Source organism: Trachinotus anak, unplaced genomic scaffold (genome assembly GCF_046630095.1).
Source record: "Trachinotus anak isolate AG129_WGS33_773 ecotype Australia unplaced genomic scaffold, CSIRO_AGI_Tana_v1 ptg000015l, whole genome shotgun sequence".
NCBI classification, from domain to species: domain Eukaryota; kingdom Metazoa; phylum Chordata; class Actinopteri; order Carangiformes; family Carangidae; genus Trachinotus; species Trachinotus anak.
Window position 1 is genome coordinate 8,285,241 of NW_027273866.1, and position 21,453 is coordinate 8,306,693.

The 21,453-nt window shown below is 41.2% G+C and overlaps 2 protein-coding genes and 1 long non-coding RNA gene across 4 annotated transcripts in view; 1 reads left to right on the plus strand and 2 right to left on the minus strand.

Moving 5' to 3' along the window:
- Nucleotides 1-25: 25 nt before the first annotated feature.
- pttg1ipa (PTTG1 interacting protein a) lies at nt 26-6,697 on the minus strand. The gene is made up of 7 exons (XM_071498196.1): nt 6,457-6,697; nt 5,477-5,529; nt 5,024-5,132; nt 3,544-3,646; nt 2,488-2,553; nt 1,374-1,420; nt 26-758 (listed from the first exon to the last, which is right to left on the minus strand). The coding sequence occupies exons 1-7, from the start codon at nt 6,542-6,544 to the stop codon at nt 721-723; spliced, it is 504 nt and encodes a 167-aa protein (XP_071354297.1). The 5' UTR covers nt 6,545-6,697; the 3' UTR covers nt 26-720.
- Nucleotides 6,698-6,779: 82 nt separating this feature from the next.
- Nucleotides 6,780-12,819, plus strand: LOC139632917 (uncharacterized). Its single transcript, XR_011693641.1, has 3 exons — nt 6,780-6,911; nt 12,078-12,253; nt 12,681-12,819. It is a non-coding gene; the product is annotated as an uncharacterized lncRNA (long non-coding RNA).
- The window catches only part of myo10l1 (myosin X, like 1), a 48,794-nt gene continuing 34,983 nt past the window's right edge, over nt 7,643-21,453 (minus strand). Inside the window, exons 21-43 of one of the 2 annotated variants that reach the window (XM_071498195.1) lie at nt 21,264-21,381; nt 21,069-21,175; nt 20,682-20,964; nt 19,722-20,585; nt 19,419-19,542; nt 19,191-19,329; nt 18,325-18,429; nt 18,091-18,186; nt 17,892-17,985; nt 17,690-17,745; nt 16,994-17,136; nt 16,347-16,541; nt 15,967-16,124; nt 15,741-15,861; nt 15,181-15,329; nt 14,754-14,902; nt 14,456-14,663; nt 13,967-14,103; nt 13,649-13,772; nt 12,666-13,019; nt 12,063-12,239; nt 11,775-11,966; nt 7,643-11,212 (exon numbers count right to left, since the gene is read on the minus strand). In XM_071498195.1, the coding sequence (XP_071354296.1) occupies nt 11,108-11,212; nt 11,775-11,966; nt 12,063-12,239; nt 12,666-13,019; nt 13,649-13,772; nt 13,967-14,103; nt 14,456-14,663; nt 14,754-14,902; nt 15,181-15,329; nt 15,741-15,861; nt 15,967-16,124; nt 16,347-16,541; nt 16,994-17,136; nt 17,690-17,745; nt 17,892-17,985; nt 18,091-18,186; nt 18,325-18,429; nt 19,191-19,329; nt 19,419-19,542; nt 19,722-20,585; nt 20,682-20,964; nt 21,069-21,175; nt 21,264-21,381 (4,198 nt within the window). In that variant the 3' untranslated portion in view covers nt 7,643-11,107. Of the gene's footprint in view, nt 11,213-11,774; nt 11,967-12,062; nt 12,240-12,665; nt 13,020-13,648; nt 13,773-13,966; nt 14,104-14,455; nt 14,664-14,753; nt 14,903-15,180; nt 15,330-15,740; nt 15,862-15,966; nt 16,125-16,346; nt 16,542-16,993; nt 17,137-17,689; nt 17,746-17,891; nt 17,986-18,090; nt 18,187-18,324; nt 18,430-19,187; nt 19,330-19,418; nt 19,543-19,721; nt 20,586-20,681; nt 20,965-21,068; nt 21,176-21,263; nt 21,382-21,453 lie in introns of both variants that reach the window. The other variant, XM_071498194.1, reaches the window with a different exon arrangement.

The following is a 21,453-nucleotide window of genomic DNA, read 5'->3' on the forward strand; positions in this document are numbered from 1 at the left end:
TTAAATTGACTTCAACACATCCAACTTAAGTTAATTATTTCTTTATTAAGAGTGCAAAGATGAGGATTTTCATTTTCTGAACCTAATAGGTTACAAAAAAAAAAAACATTCCAATGAGTGGAACATACAGCCAAAAAAAAAAAAAAAAAAAAGAAAATGGCCTTCAAAATGTACATTTTACAATAGGAATGAGTTACTGTGAAACAAGAAATGAGGCAAATAACACCAAGTACAAAAATAGGTTATCATTTCTAAGCATAACTCAGCAAATAAAGGTGACTTCTGAAGATTTACAGATACAACAGATTTTCTAAAGCAAAAGGAAAGAATTGTTCAACTACCAGAGGATTCTTTCCATTCTGTACAATTATACTGAACCTAATAAAGAGCACGAATAGACTAATGCTATAGGAGTCACATGATAGACTACTGTAGTCTGAAGAACACTGCTGTTACATAAGTCTATTCTAGCCTTTGGTTACAGCCTCTTGGATCATTACAAAGAACATAACATTCCTGTTCATTGGCTGAATGACATTAGAGGCTGTCTATACAAAACTACTGTCACTTTTCTGGCGCTTTCTTAATAGTTTACATTAACTTTCACTTCATATTGTCACTTACAACCACAACACAGTCTGTTGCTGTTGCTCTGTGAGCCATCAGAGTTCCAGGAAAAACAGAAGGTTCATGGTGCAAATTGTCAGTTCGCTCGTACTCTCATGCAAACCTGGAGTAGGGGTTTTGCCCACTGAGACCTAGAGAAACATAAAACAATCAGTGAAGGTATGCACTGATTCATAGGAATTGTTTCACGTTAGGGAAATATGAGTATTTGTGATTTTTGCTGAGAGTTAGATGATAAAGTTTTTCATTCACAGCTATAACATAACAAGAAAGAATACTTGGCTAGTCTTTTATCCAAAAAAACACATAATGCAATTTAAAGTCTTGAGCAGAGAAACGTAAAAAATAAAAAGATCTAACAGAAGTGATGCATCTCACATAAGGTGCCCTACTCTCATGCCCTACTCTCTTCCCATTGGGCGAGCTGTTTCCCCCAGTTTCCAGTCTTTGTGCTAAGTTAAGCTAACTGAGTAAAAAGGACAAGACTAAGTGCATTTCCCAAACTGTTGGAATAGTCTTTTAATAATGTCTGTCATATGTAAAAAAAATAAAATAATAATAATAATAATAATAATAATAATAATAATTTTGTAGTTTTTTTCTTCTCCCATCAAAAGTCACATGTCCCCAATTAGCTTGTCTTTTAAAGAAACAAAAAAACACGTATCTCCACTATGTCAGAATATGCACGCGTGAAGAAGTGAGAGAAATAAAGGAAAGACGAGTCAGCAAATGCGAGAGCTCACCATATTTCTTCCTGATTTCATCGTGTCTTTGTTTCATCTCTGCCCTCCTGTAAAGACAAAACATTATCTCATGAGCTGCACACTAACTCATGATATTGTTTCACACTCTCAAACACTTCCAGAAGTAATGAGGCCACAAACCAGTCCGGGCTGATAACTGTATGACGTGTGCATTTTTCCCTGGCTTTTGTTTTGTGCTCTGAAGGAAACTGATATGGATCATGACCGACAATGCAACAGGGTCAGCTGGTACGTCAGGTGCACTGTGGACTGTAAACCATCAGACAAACACAAATATTGAGACCTAGGGGGTGCCTGAAAGCAGTAACACAGGGGAGTGGTAAAATGCACCCTAAGATGTGCATAAACCCATTTTTGAGCAAACTAATTGCAACACAGCAATCTTGTCAGTAAGTCAGTCATGACAGTTTACGTCTGATAAATGCAGCAGTCTGCTGTGCTGTAGGGAAAAGCTGCAAACAGGCTGAAAGGCTTGTGCACTTGGAAATGTAATTCCAGTATAGCAGGGAATCAGGGCAAATCAGCATGGGTGAGGAAGTCGGACTTTTTTGTTCTAGCTCTGTGCAAAGAAACTGTCCCTGTGATGTTGATGTAGCCCCGGTGTGGACAGACCTGTAGTGCTTTTGAGATGGGTTAACTAGGACAAGGTGGTGACAAGGGTAAAGGATCAAATTGAATTGTTTCACTGTCAGTTCTGCTCAACAGTATACGGCCACACTGTTGGAGAATTAAGTCCAGATTTGGCCTGATAATAGAATTGAATTGGTATGTGTTTCACTCCCCATTTCACAATTAGGGAGATTTTCAATTTGCTGAAAAAACTGGAGGCATAAGCAGCGATCCCGAAGTCTGCCAACAGGCTTGTTTAGATTAAGACTCAATGCAAATTCAAGTAGCCTACACTAAACTACACTGCATTTGAGGTCACTCGTGGAGATGGACACTGTCTCTTGAAACACTCATCTTTTAGCACAGAAAGGCTATTGGTAAACTATAGCTATATCAAATACACTCCCAAAAGAACAAACAAGGAAAACAGCCTTGAAACAGTGTTACACAGTCAAAGTCACATGCACAGAACAATGCTCCTCACCTTTCTTCCTGCTTGGTTTTCGTCTTATCGGCCTGTCTCTGCATCTTGGCCTCAAACCTTTTGGATCTGACGCACAAACACAAGACCGAAGTAAGGTCATGGTTAGTTACATCACAGGAAAGTACACAGTATGTGTTTGTATGTGTGAGTGTGCAGCACAGACACCTCAAGGTAACCACTCTGAAGTTTATCTATGTAAAAGGCAGCTTGGAGACTGATAAGATAAAACTATTCCACCATAAAACAAACTCCTTTCAAACTACAAACCACCTTCTACGCACCACGGTCCCTATTTAACCAACCAAAGAGGCTGCGGGCTTCTCGTGTTGATCAGGCAAAATGTTTGTCCTTGTAGTTTCTTCCTTTCAGGAAACAATATCACAAACCACTAGAAGCACCCACTGCAGACTCGTGTGATAATCTGTACATTCCGGCATATCTCACTGTAGTGTTTGTCGAGAAAGAAGTGGAAAGGGTGGAGTGAGGGAGATGTAGTTAATGTGCAAAATCCAGGAACCTGATAAACCACAAACCCTGATATAGCCTACATTATTCAAATACACTTTCAAGAAAAGTTGGTATTAAACAATAACCATTTCTTGTTAATGTTATTCCGTTGTTACTGAACAAGTGTATTGCATTAATTTGTTCATGTCTCAGGTGTATTGAAAAGAAGCCAGGAAATTACACTCGGTAAAAGAGAGCTTACGGTAAATAGTCCTTTAGCAACAAAACATCATGAGTAATGAGTGACCCTTTACTTATACTTAAATTTCATTCTGTAAGCACTCTATAAATGCAGCTGCTATAAACAACAGCAGAAAGGATGGAAAATGATGACCTGAACGGATGAAAAGCTAAAACTCTTGAAATATTTTCATAAAATACCCTATTGTGTAACCAGAATGTGTGTTAAGCCTTCGAACACAAGTCATGGTAGCACTGTTAAAACGATCCACAGTTTATATCCACAGGATCATATTGTGGAGGGTGATGCTTCCACACACTGCTCCTGTTCAATCGGACAAGGTTAACCACAGCTCACTGCAAACTTACCCGAAGTTCTCACACTTGCAGCAGCAGAACAAGCAGACCAGGAAGGCGATGATGATGACTCCGCCAATCACTGCCAAGGTGATTATCAGCGTCTGGAAGTTCACTACAGACAGAGACAGAAACAGAAAGTTACGCAGGAGTCCACAGACACACTTTCACAATATAAAAGGTTTGCTTGCACGCAGGAAGGGTTGGCATTTTTTAAAGGAGCTATATGTAAGTTTTGCTATTGTTACATAGCCAACAGTATCTTTAATAGCTGTTTACTTAGCCAATCAGTCCTGCCAAGAACTTATATCACTGTTGCATTTACAATACAGGAGGTGATAATATGCCCTCTGACAAGCGTTACTTCTTCTGGTAAGACAGATGCTACAGTCCAGTGGCATCAGGAAGTGAGAAGACGGGCCATCCAGGCCGGAACTAGCTAGTTAGCATGCTAACTTCGGCAGAAGAAAAAAAGTGATAGAAATAGAAGCAAAACCACTGGAGACAGGTCTTGGTGAGTAAAGGAAAGAAATTTGCTGCTGAATTTACAAGGTTTCTTCTAGACTGGCAAGTAAACAGCTGTTAATGCAATGCTAACACTGGCTATGTGACAAGAGAACGACTTTGAAAGTGTTTGTCTGTTTGAACAGCACAGATTTAGGGGTAATTTGATTTCATTGTTCCTCCATGTTTAAAGGAGCTGTGTGTTTTGACCAAATTTATACACAGAAAAAATAAACATAAAAAATATGTTTTTTTTTTTACAGTCATAAAAATGTGAAACTGAAGCATATATGAAGCAAGAAGAAGTGGTTTTGGAAAAAATATGGCGTATTCCCCCACAATTACATTTTTTTGGTAAACTTATTTTCGTTGATGTGTAAATATAATTAAAAAGACACAAATGTTATGATCTTTGGGGGAAAAAAATGAACTCATTAACTCATTAGCCACAAAGCTGTGTTGATTTATGTGTGATCAGTACAAACTGAAATCACAATTCCGTTTTATATCATTTTTGGACTACAGGTCATCTGAAGACATCACCATGAACTTTAGGAGACTGTGACTGACATCTGTTTCACTGTTTTCTGACTTTTGATAGATTGATTAATTGACTGATAATGAAAATAATCGTCACTGGCCGCCATACATCAGAGAAATGTAGCCGAGTAACTCATCAAACCTGATATTTAGTGAAGTAAAAGCAAAACTGTGTGTAATTGAATATAATTATGTTTTTCCTTCTTTTGTACAGTAATTGGGCATAAACAAAATGAACAATAAAAACATTTAATGAAAGAACTGATTGGAGTTGCTGTCGGGGTGTGATAGAGTTATTTTATTTAATATATAATTCAATTTATCTTGTCTTGAGTTTTTAGGAGATGACTGCACACGCTTTTGTTTACTTTAAATTAATGTATATCTAAGCGGAATAAAAGTGTGATTCTATGTGTGTGTGTGTGTGTGTGTGTGTGTGCTCTCATACTCCAGCAGAGCCCCCAGCGTGCATCATTCAGTGGGCAGAGTGCATGGGGTGGAAGGATGGTCCTCACTGGATATGTTACACACATCTTTGTTGTGATACACCACAAGCACTGTAAAAAAAAAAAAAAAAGAAAAAAAACAGAATGAACATTATGTTTATTATTTGAACAAACAATGAATCCAGAGGTATTCAGGGCAACTGCAGGATACACCATCGAACATGCATGCGCACAAAAAAGCAGAAAATGGCAGAGGAGGGTGTGGAAGGATGACAGATCAGTTACTCCTCAAACCAGTCTAACAGGTGTGGAGGTGGAGGAGGAGCCACTGGCTTTATTTCCTCCACCTGAGACACTTCTTTTTCCATCATGCACACACACACACACAAACAAACAATGTAAACCCGCAATTAAATCAGCACAGCAGGAACAAAAGGCCTTCTTGCAGGACTTACCGTCACATTTTTCAGACATTCCTCACAGCTTGTTCCGTTCTTTGCCTCACACGCTGTGGGATTTAAAAAAAAAAAAAAAGAAAGTTCGTTTTCTTAAGACACCCGAGATAATCTACAAAGACAGTCAGCATGACATGCACACACATTTTGCCTCACAAGGAAAAGTACAAGTGGCTTTAACGAAAGAGAGATTGGCAGAAACCCCCACAGGGAGCAGATTAAACGAGGCCTGCAGGTTTGTGCTCACTGTGGTTTTTGTAACCACTGCTAATCCTCCTGGCAAATTTTCCATGGGGACAGGACAGAGTAAACACACAGACTTCAGACCAGTCATATTACCATCAGCAGACTACGCGGGACAATAGATGGGTTTGTCTCAGTGTATACATGCATCTGTAAAATGGAGGTGCAAACAAACAAGGTTTCATTCTTGTGTGGTCGGTTTGTTTACTTCTGCTGGTTTAAGTTCCTGAGGGGGTTTGAAAGAGAACTGAAAAGAGACTCATTGTTCCAGCTGAGAGGTTTCAACAAAGCAAGGAGATATGAAACTAACAGAGACACAGTGGTGTCACTAATATCACTGTTTATCTTGCTTTTAGGTTTAGCTTTATAAGATGAAACATAACCTTTATCCAAGGTTTTCTACATTGTTCTATGATATCTGAAGCCAAAGAATGGAAACAACTGAAATAAAGTTATTATTGTTTCATGTTCTCTTTTGTCCCCCTTAATCAACAGAAATTGTAAGACACAAGAGAAGTAAAACAATACTGTCCTAAATAGAGGGGGAAAGTCATCGTAATCCAGGGCTAAAAATCAGAAGAATCAGAGGATTTTTGTTCTCCTGTTTACCTCGGATTTAAAAAAAAAAAAAGATCTAGCAGGTAGAAGCCATTAAATGAATGTTAAATAAATGTTAAAATACTTTTAGCTGCCATTAATTCCTCAGTTACCAAAGATCCACTGATTTCCACTCCTACCTTGGCCAGGTGCGGAAGACTGGGCGAAAACTGTCGCCAAACAGAAAACAAGCAGGAGAGCGGGGAGTAAAATCCGCAAATCCATCATCCGACCACTTAGACGCGGATTATTCCAGATGATGTTTCCCAGACTTCACGCCTGAGAAGCTTTGGGAAGCTCGGGAGCGTTAAAAATGAGGAAATGTTTCGGCCGCGCCGGTCGACAGCTGAAAGTCGAGAAGTGAACTTGCCGAGAAGGAACAGGACGCAAAAAAAAAAAAAAAATCCTGACGCACTCCTTACGCACCAAACGCAAAAGGAGGGGAAGGCTCGCTTGTGCGTCTGTGCGTATCTTTCTCGTCGGCAGTGATGGAAGAAACACTCAGATCCATTACCTAATATCACTCCACTATATTTCAGGTGGGAGTGTTTTCACGTCACCAACCAGGCTGCGTTTATTTAACAGCTTTAGTGGGGTGAGTAACTTACATGCAAAACGCATGATCCCATCAATTTATAGCTTGAATTACAAGGCATTAAAGGCTCTGCACGCCCACACAGGTGCTGATTAGACTGGAATATACTGCGCTTTAACGTGCGATTACCATAAACTAATAAGCATGAAAAAGCTGTAACTTCCCCTAAAGTACCAAAATGTTTTATCTTGTGCACAAGATTAAAAAAAATATAGGCCTATATATATCAACTAACTATATATGTATCAACTTGTATCAACAACACTCTGAGGCTGTTTTGCATAACTATATAACTTCAACTAGGCCTGCATTTTGCTGGTAATACTCAAGTAGGCCTATGCTCAAGTAGAATTTTCAGTTCAGTACTTTTACTTGTAACAGAGTATTTTCACTTTGTGTTATTGTTATTTTTCCTGTTCCTCCCATCACTGATAAGGCTATGACGTTGGTACTGATGCATTAGTGTGTAAGCAGCATTTTACTATTGTTGCTGGCCCGAGGTGGAGAAAGTTTGAATGAACTACTGAGTAGTTTGGTCCAGCAAGTTCCCAACCTGGGTCTGAGGGGTCATGAGACGATTAATAGAAAAAAAAGAAGAAGAAATTAAATTTTGTGACCTAACTTTTTTTTAATTTACATATTTATTTAAGTACAGAACTTCTGTTCAACCACTGTTTGTGGGTCTGCTGTAGCTATGTGTGTCAAAATAAATTCACACACAAACCATTAAATAGAGGACAATTTCCAATAATTTATTAAAGCATAATTTTGTAAAGCCAGTTACAAATAAAAAAAGAACAACACACATATCTCTCTCTTTCTCTTTTTTTTCCAACAAGCACAATGTTTTACTATGTAATGATGATAATAAGCATAACATGAGAAGGGGCCCCACTCTGGCCGCCTGCGGCTGATAACAGGACCCTTTGTGATGAAGTTGCCCTTGAAAACAGATTTGTGACCAGACAGGCCTACTTCGAAATCTAATTTCAGTTTATTGTTCTCTTTAGCAAACACACTGATCTCATTCCACCAATCATGGGGCAACTTCTTCCTACTCAGTGTAATATCAGTGACAGACAGAACCATAGATGTAGAATAACTAGAACAGGCAGCTCCAGGTTCCTTATTAATTATGGCTTATAAACTTGACCTTCTCCTAGTTTTGCACTCATTTTAGCCAAAACTAAAATAACCAAAAGTTTAAACTGGAACCTCTGAGTGAGTTCTTCTTATTCTAACTCTATAGGCAGGATCCCAGTGGGTTGTGTGTATGTAATCAGGGCCATAGCCACAATTAAAAACACTGAGGTCAAGTCCTTCGTATTTTTTTTTCTATGACAGGGGGAGGGAGTTAACATTCTACAAGTAAAAACTAAAAACTACTTTCAGGTCAAATAAATAAATATTTCAGTATTTCCCCACCAAAATTGTATTCACTTGGTGCCATGGTGGCCTAGACTTTAAGGTGCCAACCGTGAACCGCCACATCAGGCTGCAGGCACCTTTGACATCCTCATTTCTTTTCCCTCTTTTTTGTCATGTCTCACTATGAACATCTGTCTGATAAAGGTATAAAAATGCCCCAAAAATATATTTAGAATTGCTTTTTTATTTCTTGTAGTGTGGAAAATGCTTCAAAACAGCTTTTGGATGTAGACCAGATTTGGAATTAAAATCTACAGACCATACAACTGAACAATGAACAAATTATCGTTTAATTATTGCTGGGGTTTTTTTTCTAGATCATGAGGGTTGGCGGAGAGGCTGAGGGTCTCATACTCATGACCTCAGTATTTCTAAAATCCTGGCTAGGACCCTGAATGTGGCACTCCAGATAGACAACAGACAATGTCACCTTAAGGAGTACAACTTCACTTAAATATCTGTTGTGAAAGGCAGCAAATCATAATTGTTTTCAGGGCAAAGACTGAAATTCTTAACGCTATAGAAACTAGTTTATAAAGTTTCGCTCCAATTAATTGGACTGTGTTTTGATATTAGACTGTATTTTTCCATGCTATTGAAATATTCCCCCTGGATATCTGATGTGGGGAAACATTGTTTTTGTCCTCTAGAGGTGTTATACACAAGGGATGCTGCCATCTACCTGCAGTGCCACATTGTCAGGTGATGTTGACAGAGCAGTGACTTCATTTTCAGTCCAAGACCACACACATACACACAAAGCAGTGATGACTGTCGGCGTTTCCCAGTGCACATTTAAACCATTTCCAAGCCCATTTCCTCACAGTGTCTTATCTGTTCCTTTTTCACTGAGAAAAATCCCTTTATACTTTTAATACATTATCCTCCCAAACACACCTTGCAATACATACAAGTACAATAAGAAATAAATAACCCCCGGACCCTCCCTTTAGATCCCATGCTTTTCCCTTTAAATCACAATCACAACACCATTCTTTGCAAAGGTTAGTCATGTAAATACGTCTTATTTCCAAGGAATACACTCAGTAAAATTACTTCTCTTTTCTCATTTTTCATTTGCCTTTTCTTTTCCAACCATTTGGATTACACCATTAATACACACACTCACATTCACACACACACACACACACACACAGCAGCATTCCCAACACAGCACTTCAGGGTGGTTAAGATAGCAGGGGGCATACAGTAATATGAGTAGTATCAGTAATAAAAGTCACATAATCATAAACAGGTTGGAAACACAGACAAACTGGAGCTTTTAAGTCACTGATCTCCTCGATAAAGAAAAGGTGAGATTAGCATGATCAGACACAGATACACAATATTTTATGGCTCCGGTTGATGCTCTTTAGTGCGAGTCCCACATATGACAACAATGATAAATTCATCAAAACACTGTGAAAACATGACCACCATAGCAGCCAGTCTCATTTTAGTCTGTGTTTCTGCTAATTCGTACTTCTCTGTGAGTCACATTGATGGCACAGCCAGTGAATGATGTAGAGTATTGGCATCATATTCAGACATACAGCGGTCATTATTACCACCATTCACTTGCATGTATTTTACACAAGAGGTGTCACATTTCATTTAGTATGGCATCTATATACTGTACAGTGCAGTGGCCACTGAAAATTCAATAATAACTCTTATATTGTGTGATATACAGTACAAAACGATACATGTTCATTCAGTTTATGTTTACATGTATGTGAATATACAGTAGATTTATGCAGTGTGTGTTATATGTAGACGTAGATAGGGAAACATTTTTTCTCATACTATTCTGGTTGATATTGTTCTCTTTACGGAGCCACACGAGGCTGTTAACCATGCACAGACTCTTATCGTCATGACATGACCAGAGAGCCTCCAAAGCAAAAACCTCTACTCTTCCATTTCAAGAATATCTATTTGATATTGTTCAGAAATACTTAAAGCCGCTTCCTTTGGCTGCATTTTCTTCTTGTGGCCACACGGTGGCACTGACAAGTGAGCAAGTGAACACTATGTTGGGCGTGGAGCTTATTTTGCCTTTAGTAGCCCTGAAGAAGAATCATCAACGAGTCCTTTTTCTCAGTCACAAACGGATGTAAATCTAGCTGATGTTACAGATAAAAGACAGAGAGAGAGAACAACAGAGAGAAAGCAAGCAAGAACAAGAATTCAGCATTGTAACGTAATAACAACAGCAAATAAAGATGCAACAGGAGTGAGGACATGTGAAGAGAAAGAGAGAGACTGAACTTGGAGGAGGAGTGAGAAAGAACTTTAACTGAGAGAGTGTGGCTTTCTTCTGTCTGGCAGTGCACTGGGGGAGGGGGGGCCACCTGGGACAGACAGGGCGGCTGAGTTGTGCTTGTAAATTACTGAGATTTGTTTGTCCGGGAAGGAAAGCGGAGAGAAGTTGTGGAGTTGTGCTTGAACATCTACATGCAGGACTACAACTGGGGGATATGCATTTGAAAGGACCGTCCCAAAATACAGGTTGTTTTCTTTGTCATGCTCATTTTTAAATAGATCCCTTATCCCAAGTGAAACCCAGGCCAATAGAGTGTGCGTTTTGGCCCCTGTGTCCACTCTTCCCCATTTTGCTTTCGACGCTCATCCACCACTCTTGATTCAGCCTTGAGGATTAGCTGGTTGGTGCGACTACCTCGATCAAAACCAACCAACCAATGCAGTGCAGCCGGGGCATCTGTTTGCCGCTGGATGAACCAAGGGCTCTGACTGGTTGGTGGCAATCACCTGACCCAGGAACTGGTGACACTGGTTACTGACATGATGCTGCAACGTTTCTTCACCATCATATTAATGTAGGCCCTCATGATCTTGGTGATCTCTCCAACCTAAAGAGTAGAAACATCAATGAGCAATTAAGAGCCAAAATATGAACAGCCATGTCTTTCTGTCAGTCAGTCAGTCCAGCGCTTTGGTCCAGACTGAAATATCTCAAAAACTGTTGCAAGGATTAACATGAAATTTTGATATTCATGGTCCCCAGAGGATGATTCCCACTGACTTTGTTGATCCTCAAACCTTTCAAATGCAATCAGGTTTAATTATAAACAGGAAGAAAAGACAAACAAAAATAACAAGAGCAGGTAAAAGAAACATACAAAACAAAACTTAAGACAATTAGTTGATTGACAGAAAATTATTGGGTAACAATTTTGATAATAGAGTCATATTTTAATTTTTCGTCTAGTCATTCTTCAAGCTAAAATACCAACATTTATAAAACTGCTATTGGCATTTTTTACTGGTTTCCAGTGTTTTATAGACCAAGCAATTACTCAATTACTAGAGAAAGCAATCGATACTGAAAATAGTTGTTGCAACCCATAAACACACAAAGGAAGAAAAATATGGAAAATTAGATGAAATAAATAATGAATAATGAGCTCTCACCAGTGGAGTCTCAAAGAACATCTCCCTCTCATCCACGATGATCTTGTAGGTGCAGGGCTGCGAAGCCCCAAAGAAGGTGATGTGCTCGTACTGGAAGGTCTCCAGAGGTTTGGGTTCACCTCGTTTATACACAGACACATTGTCAGCACTTACACCTAACCACAGGTCATGAGGGAAACCGCCCTCCTTACACTGCAGAGAGAAGGCAATGGTTACTGGTCAGATTTTAAAAGAAAACATTTCAAATTGTATTTCGCCATCGTTCTTCTCTTCTAATTCTCCTCTCACCTCCACGTCAAACAGAGTAGATCCATATCCAGGCCACTCCTTGATGATGCTCATATATTTCAGCATGGCCTGGTGCTGGGGCATTCCCTGCAGCCGGGTCCACTTCTCCAGAACGCTGGTCCGTGTGGCTGACGTCTCCTCTTTCACCCACATCTCCAACATCTGCTCCTCCTCCACCTGAAACGTCACAGGTGAGCCAGTCGATGAAGAAAATTCTGTCAAACTGTCGGTCAGTCACAGAGTTACTCCACAATATTTATGTTCAAATAAACAATGAAATATTGGTTTCATTCTCAAGATGAAAATGCAAGTGGTCTTGTAGAGAAATGTGCTCACAAAATCATATATTTCTGCAATGTAAATTAAATGTAAAAAGTAAGTTAATAAGTTCTATATGCAATAGGTATAGTTTAACATGCCATATGTACCAGCTTCACCTAATGTCACACCACATACAATACTAGTAACATACATTTCACCAAGAATTTAGTTGGTAATTCAGTTTGAGTGGAGGCTGATTTTAAAACTTCTCCACTGCATGGGTTATAGTGGTAAGGTGAATTCAGGTGAAGTATCCAGGACTTGTATTAAATGGGCTAAAACCTTCTGTTTCTTCAGTGAACCAGTCTTGAAGCTCCTCCTCAGGGTACCATCCAGGAAGCTTGGGGTCTTTCGTTTCTCCACCCCGACAGGAACACCTCCTTGTCCGCCAATCAAGCCCTTTCCGTCTCCCACTCCTCCCCCTCCACCTACTCCAGCGCCACCTGCAGCCCCCACGCCTGGTTTAGTGGAGTGGAGGATGCGATTGCGGAGACGTCCGATTGGATAAACGCTTCCCAGGTTCCACCCGGCCCGACCTGCCCCGTCGCCGTGGAGATATTGGAGACGTAAAGCAGCCAGGTGCTGCAAAGTCTCCTCTGAGGCCGGGAAGTGACCACTTATCAGAGACTCATGAGCCTGAGAACACATTTAACATTTTCAATAAATGGATATAATGACATTATGCTTCCCAATAACAAAGAGAAAAATCACTGTTTAGTTTAGGGTAATCACATATAGTATTCTGTACAACTTACTTAACCTTAGTTAACTTTACTTTACTTTATATAGCATTAAAAATGCTATTTTCCTTACATCGGTACGGTACTATTGGTACTGCCTCGATATAAATATCAATATGAGTAATTGGTGCAAACTGTTGCCTAGCATGGTCTTATGTATGTAACAGGAAGAAAAAATAAGATCTGTGAGGAAAAAGATGGAAGAAGAGTCAGTGCCTCAAATTTTAGATAAATATGATAATTTTTTCTATTGCAAAAAAAGAACAAAGCTATTATGCGATACAAGTTCTGTCCAAGTCAGAAATTGCAGGATAATAAATGAGATAATCTGTTTTCTAATTGATTTTGTATCAAATTATCATGTTTCTATGAAAACATTTTATGGGTTTTAGAAAGTAGTTCAAAAGTAAAGAAATTGTTGGTGCAGTTATCTTTAATCAGAGAGAAATAAATGATCTCATTCTCAGTTCGCAGTTAATTATTACCTCTTGTGAATATTCGCCCCAGTTGTGGAGTAAATCTCACCTGCTCAAACATGAACGCGAACTCCACTCCCTCTTTGGGCATGCTCTCCACATCCAAGAAGCAGTAGAGTTTGAAGTAGAGCTTCCATTCTCCTTCCTCCTCCTCTTCTTCACTGCCTGCCAATCTGGAAAACATACACAGCAGACTCAGGTAAAATTTCCCAGGCACAGAAATATAAACCAAAGCAACCAGTCACAGCAAAACTTGCCAGTTAGAATCAGTATTTACACAATATGATATTTAACCCATCCAAACAAATTGAACTCTGTCTGTGTAGATTCGTGCTGGGCATGATTTGTATATAAAAAAATGTGCTACCTTTCAAACTTGGCCAGAACATCTGCCACAATCACTCTGCTCTCCAAAGCTCGGTCTGTGAAGGCGTTGTGCTCAAACAGAGAAAACAGGTTCTTGCTTTCCTCCATGGCCAGGCCTCTGATCAGCTTCTCCACAACCTGCAGCAGCAACATCAAAACACACATTAGTTTTCTCTCTGAAATTTATTAACAGGATCTTGAACTGGAGCTTAAATTTACATTTACTTTTTTCTTTTTCTCCTTCCATTAACTTGAACACACTTTCCTTGCAATATAATTTGTCACAATAAAACGGGACGATAAAAGGAAAAAGAACCCAAAAATGAGGACACTAATAATGGTGTTTCCCTTCAGATTAAATGAATGTATGACAGGATGTTTCAGGTGGACATTACTCACAACACATGGAGGGTTTGGTGCTACATAAACAAGCACATATCATATCTCAGGTGTGCCATGTCAGTGTATGTGTGTGTTTTCTGATGCGCACCTCTCCAGCTGTGGTGTGCGAATTGATGGAGATCTTGCAGGAGCCTCCGCCATGGCAGTAAACAGTGGTGCTCATCTCCTGTCTCACCAGCAGGGCGGCAATCTCCTCCTGAGAGGGAACAAACTCACGAGTCTTGGTCTTCTTCAGGGATTCCCCAATGAAAGCGGCATAGCGCTCGATCTCTGTGCCGGGATAACGCTCGCGCACCCTGAACCGTGTCACACAAACATTTATCACACCTTTATTCCATGAATGACATGTCAGAGAGGCACTATCCATACTGCAAACACACACTGACCTCTTGAGGTGAAAGCGGAGGTATCTGAGGATGGCTCGACTGGGCAGGAAGGTGCAGCTCATGCAGGTGAGCAGGTGCCAGTGTGCCCGATTGGCTGGGCTGTTAGGCTGAGGCACATGATTGGTCTGCTTGATCACCTGACAATATACCTGAAAAACAGGAATATGGAGGGGATTTGAAAAATCTGAAGTTCTAAATCAACCTTTAACAACTGATAAAAATGTCAAATCACACATTACATTTCTTACATGTTATGGTGGAAAAAGCACTGGGACGCACTGAGATATTTGAAAGTAATACCAAGAAAAATACTTTCTGCAGTACTTGCAATACTTGCAGTATCATCACTACAGTGTCAGTTTTAACACTTTGTAAACATCATTTTCTGCTGAGAGTAACTTCAGTTTATTTGTGACAAATGAAGTACCTCATCCCTGAGAGGGCGCAGGTCCTGGCAGGTCTGCAGGATGCCCTGAATGATGGGCACCGTGTCTGCCAGAGTCTCCATCTCCTGCAGTGAGTTGAACACTCGCACCGCCTCATCCTGCAGGCTGGCATAACCCTGCTGCCTTTGCACTGCATGGAGAAAGAGAAAGAGAAGAAAGGGTGAACAAAGACAGAGAAATGTTTGGTATAAAGGATAAACGTGATCTTGATGAGAGGGTTGGAGTAACACAGCAATAGAACCTAGAACTGATATTCAGCCATATGATCTATTTCAGTGTGGACATCTGCAGACAAGGCTTTAAGACCGGTCAGATCAAGGAGTTTCATCATGTATCTGAAGCAAAAATATTGATGGACTGAAAAGCAAATACTGAACTTTGTAAATACAGGTGGTGTATATCAGCTCATGCAGGTTCCAGCTGAAATGAAGCTTTCGAATGTGCACAGTATGTGAAAGAAGAAGAAGAAGACAAGGAGGAGGACAAGGAGGAGAAAGACTTGTTTTAAGGGTGTTTGTTGAAGAGTTGGAGTTTTACTTACAGCTGGTCACCTCTCCATAAGGGAGCGGCAGTAGAGGGGCGTGCAGAGGATGCTGAGTGTATCTGAGGATGGGGTTTCTCCTGTACATCTGCTCCACTATGTCTGGGTTCACACTGTTCTCCTGAGGAGAGGACAGAAGGGGATTAAAACCAACTCAAAAACACATTTTCTGTTGATGGATTTGAAATGTTCTCTTACTGTGTCTGTGTGCCTTTGTCCTTTTTACCTTAATGTCTCTGATGAGCTGCAGAGTTGGAGTTTCTATGGGGGTCTTGCTGTCTATGACTCCTTGTATAGCAGCTGTCCACCTCATGGCCTCATTCAGCATCTTGGTGTAGAGGCGGTATGAATGCTTCCTCCCGTACACTATGACGTTCCAGTAACCTGTAAAAACAGGACTCAATCAGCATTTATTTTTTCAAAATGGAATAAAAATATTTCCACTAAGGGGAGGTTTTATATCAGAGATATATTCTCTGTAATTTTGCTGAATGAAACTGGTACAATTTTCATGTGTATAATTGCATGTAGTCCCTCACCTCCTGTGTCTAATCCCTGATTAAACTTGCCCTTTCTGTCTCTCTCGCCATTTCTCTCCATCCTCACCTGTCTCCCTGTGCACTCGTTCATCCGGCTGAACGACGGAGCAGAGGGAGTTAAGGACCAGAGTTCCCATCTTGGAGGAGTTTCGCTCAGAGCTCTTGTAGTAATCCAGGGAGTTGTGGGTCAAAACAAACCAGCGCTTCTTCAGCTTCAGGGAAGTGCTCTTCGCATTGGTCTTCATCTCCTTCTGTAGCCAACCTGAAAGATGATGAGAGTAGAGAAGGAGAAGGGGGGGGGGGTCAGAGACAAGGAAGAGTATGAATGATAATAACACTTACAGCAGGGTCAGGCTGTAATTCAGTTTTATCTCTCTGTGTACTCGCATGGTGACAAAGTTCTCATATTGAGTGTCTGAATGTATAAGGCATTTTGCTAAAACCTTTCACATGAGTTTTTAAATACTTTTTCCATAGTATTATGCATATTTCAACACATTTTCTCCACTTCGTCACTGATATTTTGAACAATAATAATATACTTCTTAGCCCCCATCTTAATTTCATATACTGTACTAACCAAAACCATCTGTTAATGACACATTTTAGGTGTCTTATTATAGTTCCACAATCCATAAAAAGTAATGAAATCTTACAATAGAATGAGTGCGTATAGAAACTTAAACCTATCTGAAAAATAAAATCGGTTCTCACCTCTGACAAGGAACTCCTGCCCGTCGATCCTGGCGTCTCCTTTGGGTTTCTGCAGCAGACTGATCCAGTGATGCATCTCCTCTGGTGTGTCACTGTTGCAGTGGATCACACGGTTGGCAGTAATGATGACAAAAGAGTTGGGGCTGCAAAGGTCAAATGAGAGACTTCAAATTAAGGAATGCACCTTCAAATACCTCAGAACTTTCTCGGCTGCAAACATAAGATGGCATGCTGAGTTTTCCAGTTAAGAGAAAATAAGTGGCAACAGTTCTGTGTCACGTGTTCACATCTATTATAAATGGCACAAAAAGTGTAACTCAATAGTTACTAGTTTTGTTTCATTCAGCAGCAGAGTCGGAGTTAAAATGTTTTATTTTTATATAAAAGATATATTGAATTACAGTCTATTCAGACTACACTCTTTTCTACAATACATATTTTTTATGTATGTTTGGAGAACATTAAAACATCTGAACTGTTTATGAAGAAGCTCCCTGTCTCTTTCATTTTCAGAAACTGAAAGAACTGAAACTTTTTGAGATTTTGAATATTCTGAGATTTTCATTGACACTGAAAATATTCTGCAATCAGAATCAGTGAATTTGAAAAAGCTGTGCAAAGAATAAAACTTAGCAGGTCCCAGACCTGCCACGTTTCTCAGCATTTCCCTTCTTTCTGATGATCAATCCGACTTACCGATCAGGGTTGTCTGATGCACAAACAGAGTCAATCAGCCCAACGTCAAGAGTTCCCTGAAGGCAGAGTGGAGGAAGATTTAAGACTTTAATTAATCATGCTTCACAGGATATTGTGCGCACGTATTGTGTGGAATAAGTGAAAAGTGACAGAGGGATAATTTAAACTTAAAGTTATTGCATGATATTTTTTCAAGACTGACCACAGCGTTCTTTGGATTGGCCTGTTCATGGGACATCTCCAGCAGCTGCTCAGGAGTGCACACACGCACCTTACTGAGGACATTAAACCAGCCACTGCACAGAGAGACAGAGGTGTTATAATTATAATACATCAATCTACTCAGATATAAACACAAACATGTTGCTGTTTTCTACTCAAAGACTTCATCTCAACTGCACCTTGCATCCTCTGGTGACTCAGCAAACACCTGATAGGTCCTCTCATCTGTCACGATGTTCAGAGCATTCTCCTTTTCATGATTATCCACGATCTCCCTGCACGCACACGCACACACACACACACACACACACACAAACGGAATATCAATGCAGCTGTTGTCTAAAAAACAAATTACTCGAGAGTATGGCAATGTGTGTGTGAGTTCTGGGGGCTGGAGTCATGTTGTCTCTTACTTGGCAGCCCGGATGTCGATGGTTCCCTTCAGCTTCTCCTCACTGTCGTTGTCGTAGTACATCAGCTTGCTGTCCCTCAGCACAAACCAACGCATCTTCCAGTTTCTGTGGTAAAATGAGACACGATGAAAATAATGATCATGATAAGACATTAGAAAGATTTATCTGGCTTGACTATAAATGATCCTCTGCACATTTTGGGCTCTTTATATAGAATAAAATCTGACATGACATGCAAAACATGTATCCAAGGGTGGAAGTACCTATTTATAAAATCTATATTTGTGCAATTCAAAAACTTTTTAACATACATGTGAACTTGGATAATAATAATCAAAATAATAGTAAGCCATCCACTCTTTCCTATTAAGTAACTCACTATCTTTTACTCCAAAGGCATTTTAAATGATGAATTTTTATGTGGAGCATCAAATAACATTAAGTACAACATCAGTAAAGTCACAATACATCAGGACACTGTAGTTTTCCAGTTCTGCAGAGGGTTTAAAGCTTCAAGTTAGACAAATATCCCAGATACTTCAACAGAACACTCGACTGTGTTAAACAACATATTAACGTGGTCATATTCCTTTAAGATACTGAAGAGGTTTTTCCAACAGTCGAGCTAACATGCAACCACTGGTTAAACTGCTAATTTCATGCAGTGTGTAATGGCTGTCACATGAACACTGTCAGACTATGAGGATAAGGATTATACAAGGATTTTGCAGGATCTTATTAACCCATGGACAACTACATCATCATTACACTGACTCACAGCATCATTATACTGGACTTCACTTTCAGCAGAAATCTGGTTTCATCTAATTAGCATGCAGGCTTCACTCAGTAACAACTACAACAACCTCCGTGAGAGAGTGGAGAGGCCTCCTCCTTTCTTGTAGAGCCAGCCAGACTTCAGAGACTCTTGTTTGGACCGGAACCACATGAAGGTTTCGTCTTTCAGCACGCACCAGCGCCTCCTCCACGGGATCATCAGTCCAGCTGAGGGAGCGCGGCAGAAAGTGTGAGGTCAAATTTAAAAGATAGTAAAGGTTTGACTTCAAAATAAGAAAGAGATTATAAAAACTAACCCTTCATGTAGAGGTATCCATGGAAATATGGCGGTCCATTTCCATTAAGCAAAGTCACTCTGCCGTTTGTCACTTCTTCATCAGTGTCCATCATCCCATCGTGCTCATCATCACTGTCTGCATACTGGAGCAGCAGACAATAACATTCATTAGTTGCTATTGTACATTATAATAAACGAAAAAGTGTGTCACATTTCCAGTTTATACTGAGTAACATTTCAGAAACATCAACTGTAACTGCAGAGCTGCTCATACATATCTGCGTGCACGCGTGTGAGGATGCGTGTGAGTGTGTGTCCTCACAGAGTCAGAGCTGCCTCTGTAGGACTCGATGCTGGCGTTGGTGCAGGTCGACTTCCGCGGGTGCTCCTCGTCCGCCACGGCGGTGCTGCCGCGGTTGCTCCCGGATACAGAGCTGTCGTCTCCAGCATTGACTGACCCTTCCTCCTCCTCCTGGTCGTAATCCGACTCTGTGTCGGCCGGCATGCTGTAGATCGGCTCCTCCCCATCCACCAGGCTCTCCACCATGCTCACCTTCCTCTCTGGCTCCACCTTGGCTCCCTCTTTCTTCTCCCCCTCTCCTGGGGGAGGTGGAGGCGGTGGAGGAGGAGGAGGTGGAGGTGGTGGGACAGCAGAGCCTTCTCCAGGTGGAGGGAGAGGAGGAGGGGGAGGAATTCCAGCGGCAGGTACACCGTCTGCGGGCAGAGGAGGTGGTGCAGGAGGCACTGTCCCCTCGGCAAAGGCAGGTGGGGGAGGAGGGAGCTGGGCAAATATGTCCTGATCCATAGGAGCATCGGTCTCAGCAGGAGGAGGGAAGTCAGGGAGAGGGATGCACTCCTCCTCAGCGTGGAAGCCTTCGTCAACCTCCTCCTCTTTGGACGCACCTCTCGCGGCACTTTTCCTTTTTGGAGTTTTCACCTCGGCAGCAGGCTTAACTGCCGCTGCTCCCAGCGAGGGATCCACGCCTCCGAAGTTCAGGAGGTCGATCAGCTCCGTGGCCTTGCGAGATGCCTCCTTCTTCATCCGTTTGAGCTCAGCGTCCCGGCGCAGCTGCAGCTCCTGTTTGGAGGACTCACACAGCTGCGACACCTCGTCCTCTCTCTTCTTCTGCAAGCGCTCGATCTCTCTCTCCAGCTGCAGGATCTCCTCCATCTGCCGGGCCTCATCCTGCAGGGGAGATAACGTTTGCGTTAATCTGAAAATCAAAGAGAGCAGAATGAGCCGAGATATCCCCGGTGAGACAATGAAAAAAAAAACACTTGCCTCTGATGATTTTGTGTTCTTCTCTGCTCCTTCACTCGCTTGCTCCTGCTCCCCTTCACCAAGTGTTTTCTTCTCTTCCTCCTCTTTCTTCCTCTGCTCGTCCTCCCTCCTCTTCTTCTCCTCTCTGAGCTTTCGGACACGTGCACGCGCCACCTGACCTCGCCTGTGTTTCTGCAGCACCAGAGCTGCCTTGCGTCGCTTCACGAACCGCCTGCGTTGGATGTGCTTTCGGAAGTGTTTCTGGAGGGTGACGACACAGGCGCGGACACGCTTGAAGTGCTTCCTGTGGACAAAACAGGGATACATACGGGATAACTTTAGTGAGAACAGTGTCACTGAGCTACAACTTTCTTCCCAAATGCCAAAAATTTCTGTTTCAGTTCTTACTTGGCGGAGAAAGTGAGAAGGTGAGCTCGGATTATCATAGCAGCCTGGCATCTCACTTCATCCCTGTCCTTCTCTAAACGCTGCTCCAGAGACTCTTTTAAAAACACCTGCAGAGCAAAGGGAAAGAGTTAACAGGAAGAGCTGGAAGAGTGAATGACTGGATAATGGTGCTATCCAACAGCACCTAAATGTTACCTTGGTCTTGCCTAACTGCCACTCCTTCTTAGTCTTGTCATATTTCAAGAGAAGGTCTGTGCTCCTCTTCTTATCGTCTCCAGCTGCGGCTACTTTTTCTTTCAGAATGATCTTATACCTGGCAGGCAGAGATGACAGGAGACAGACTTAACTTAAACAGAGGAAAAACAAAAGGCAGCTCCTCAAAAGA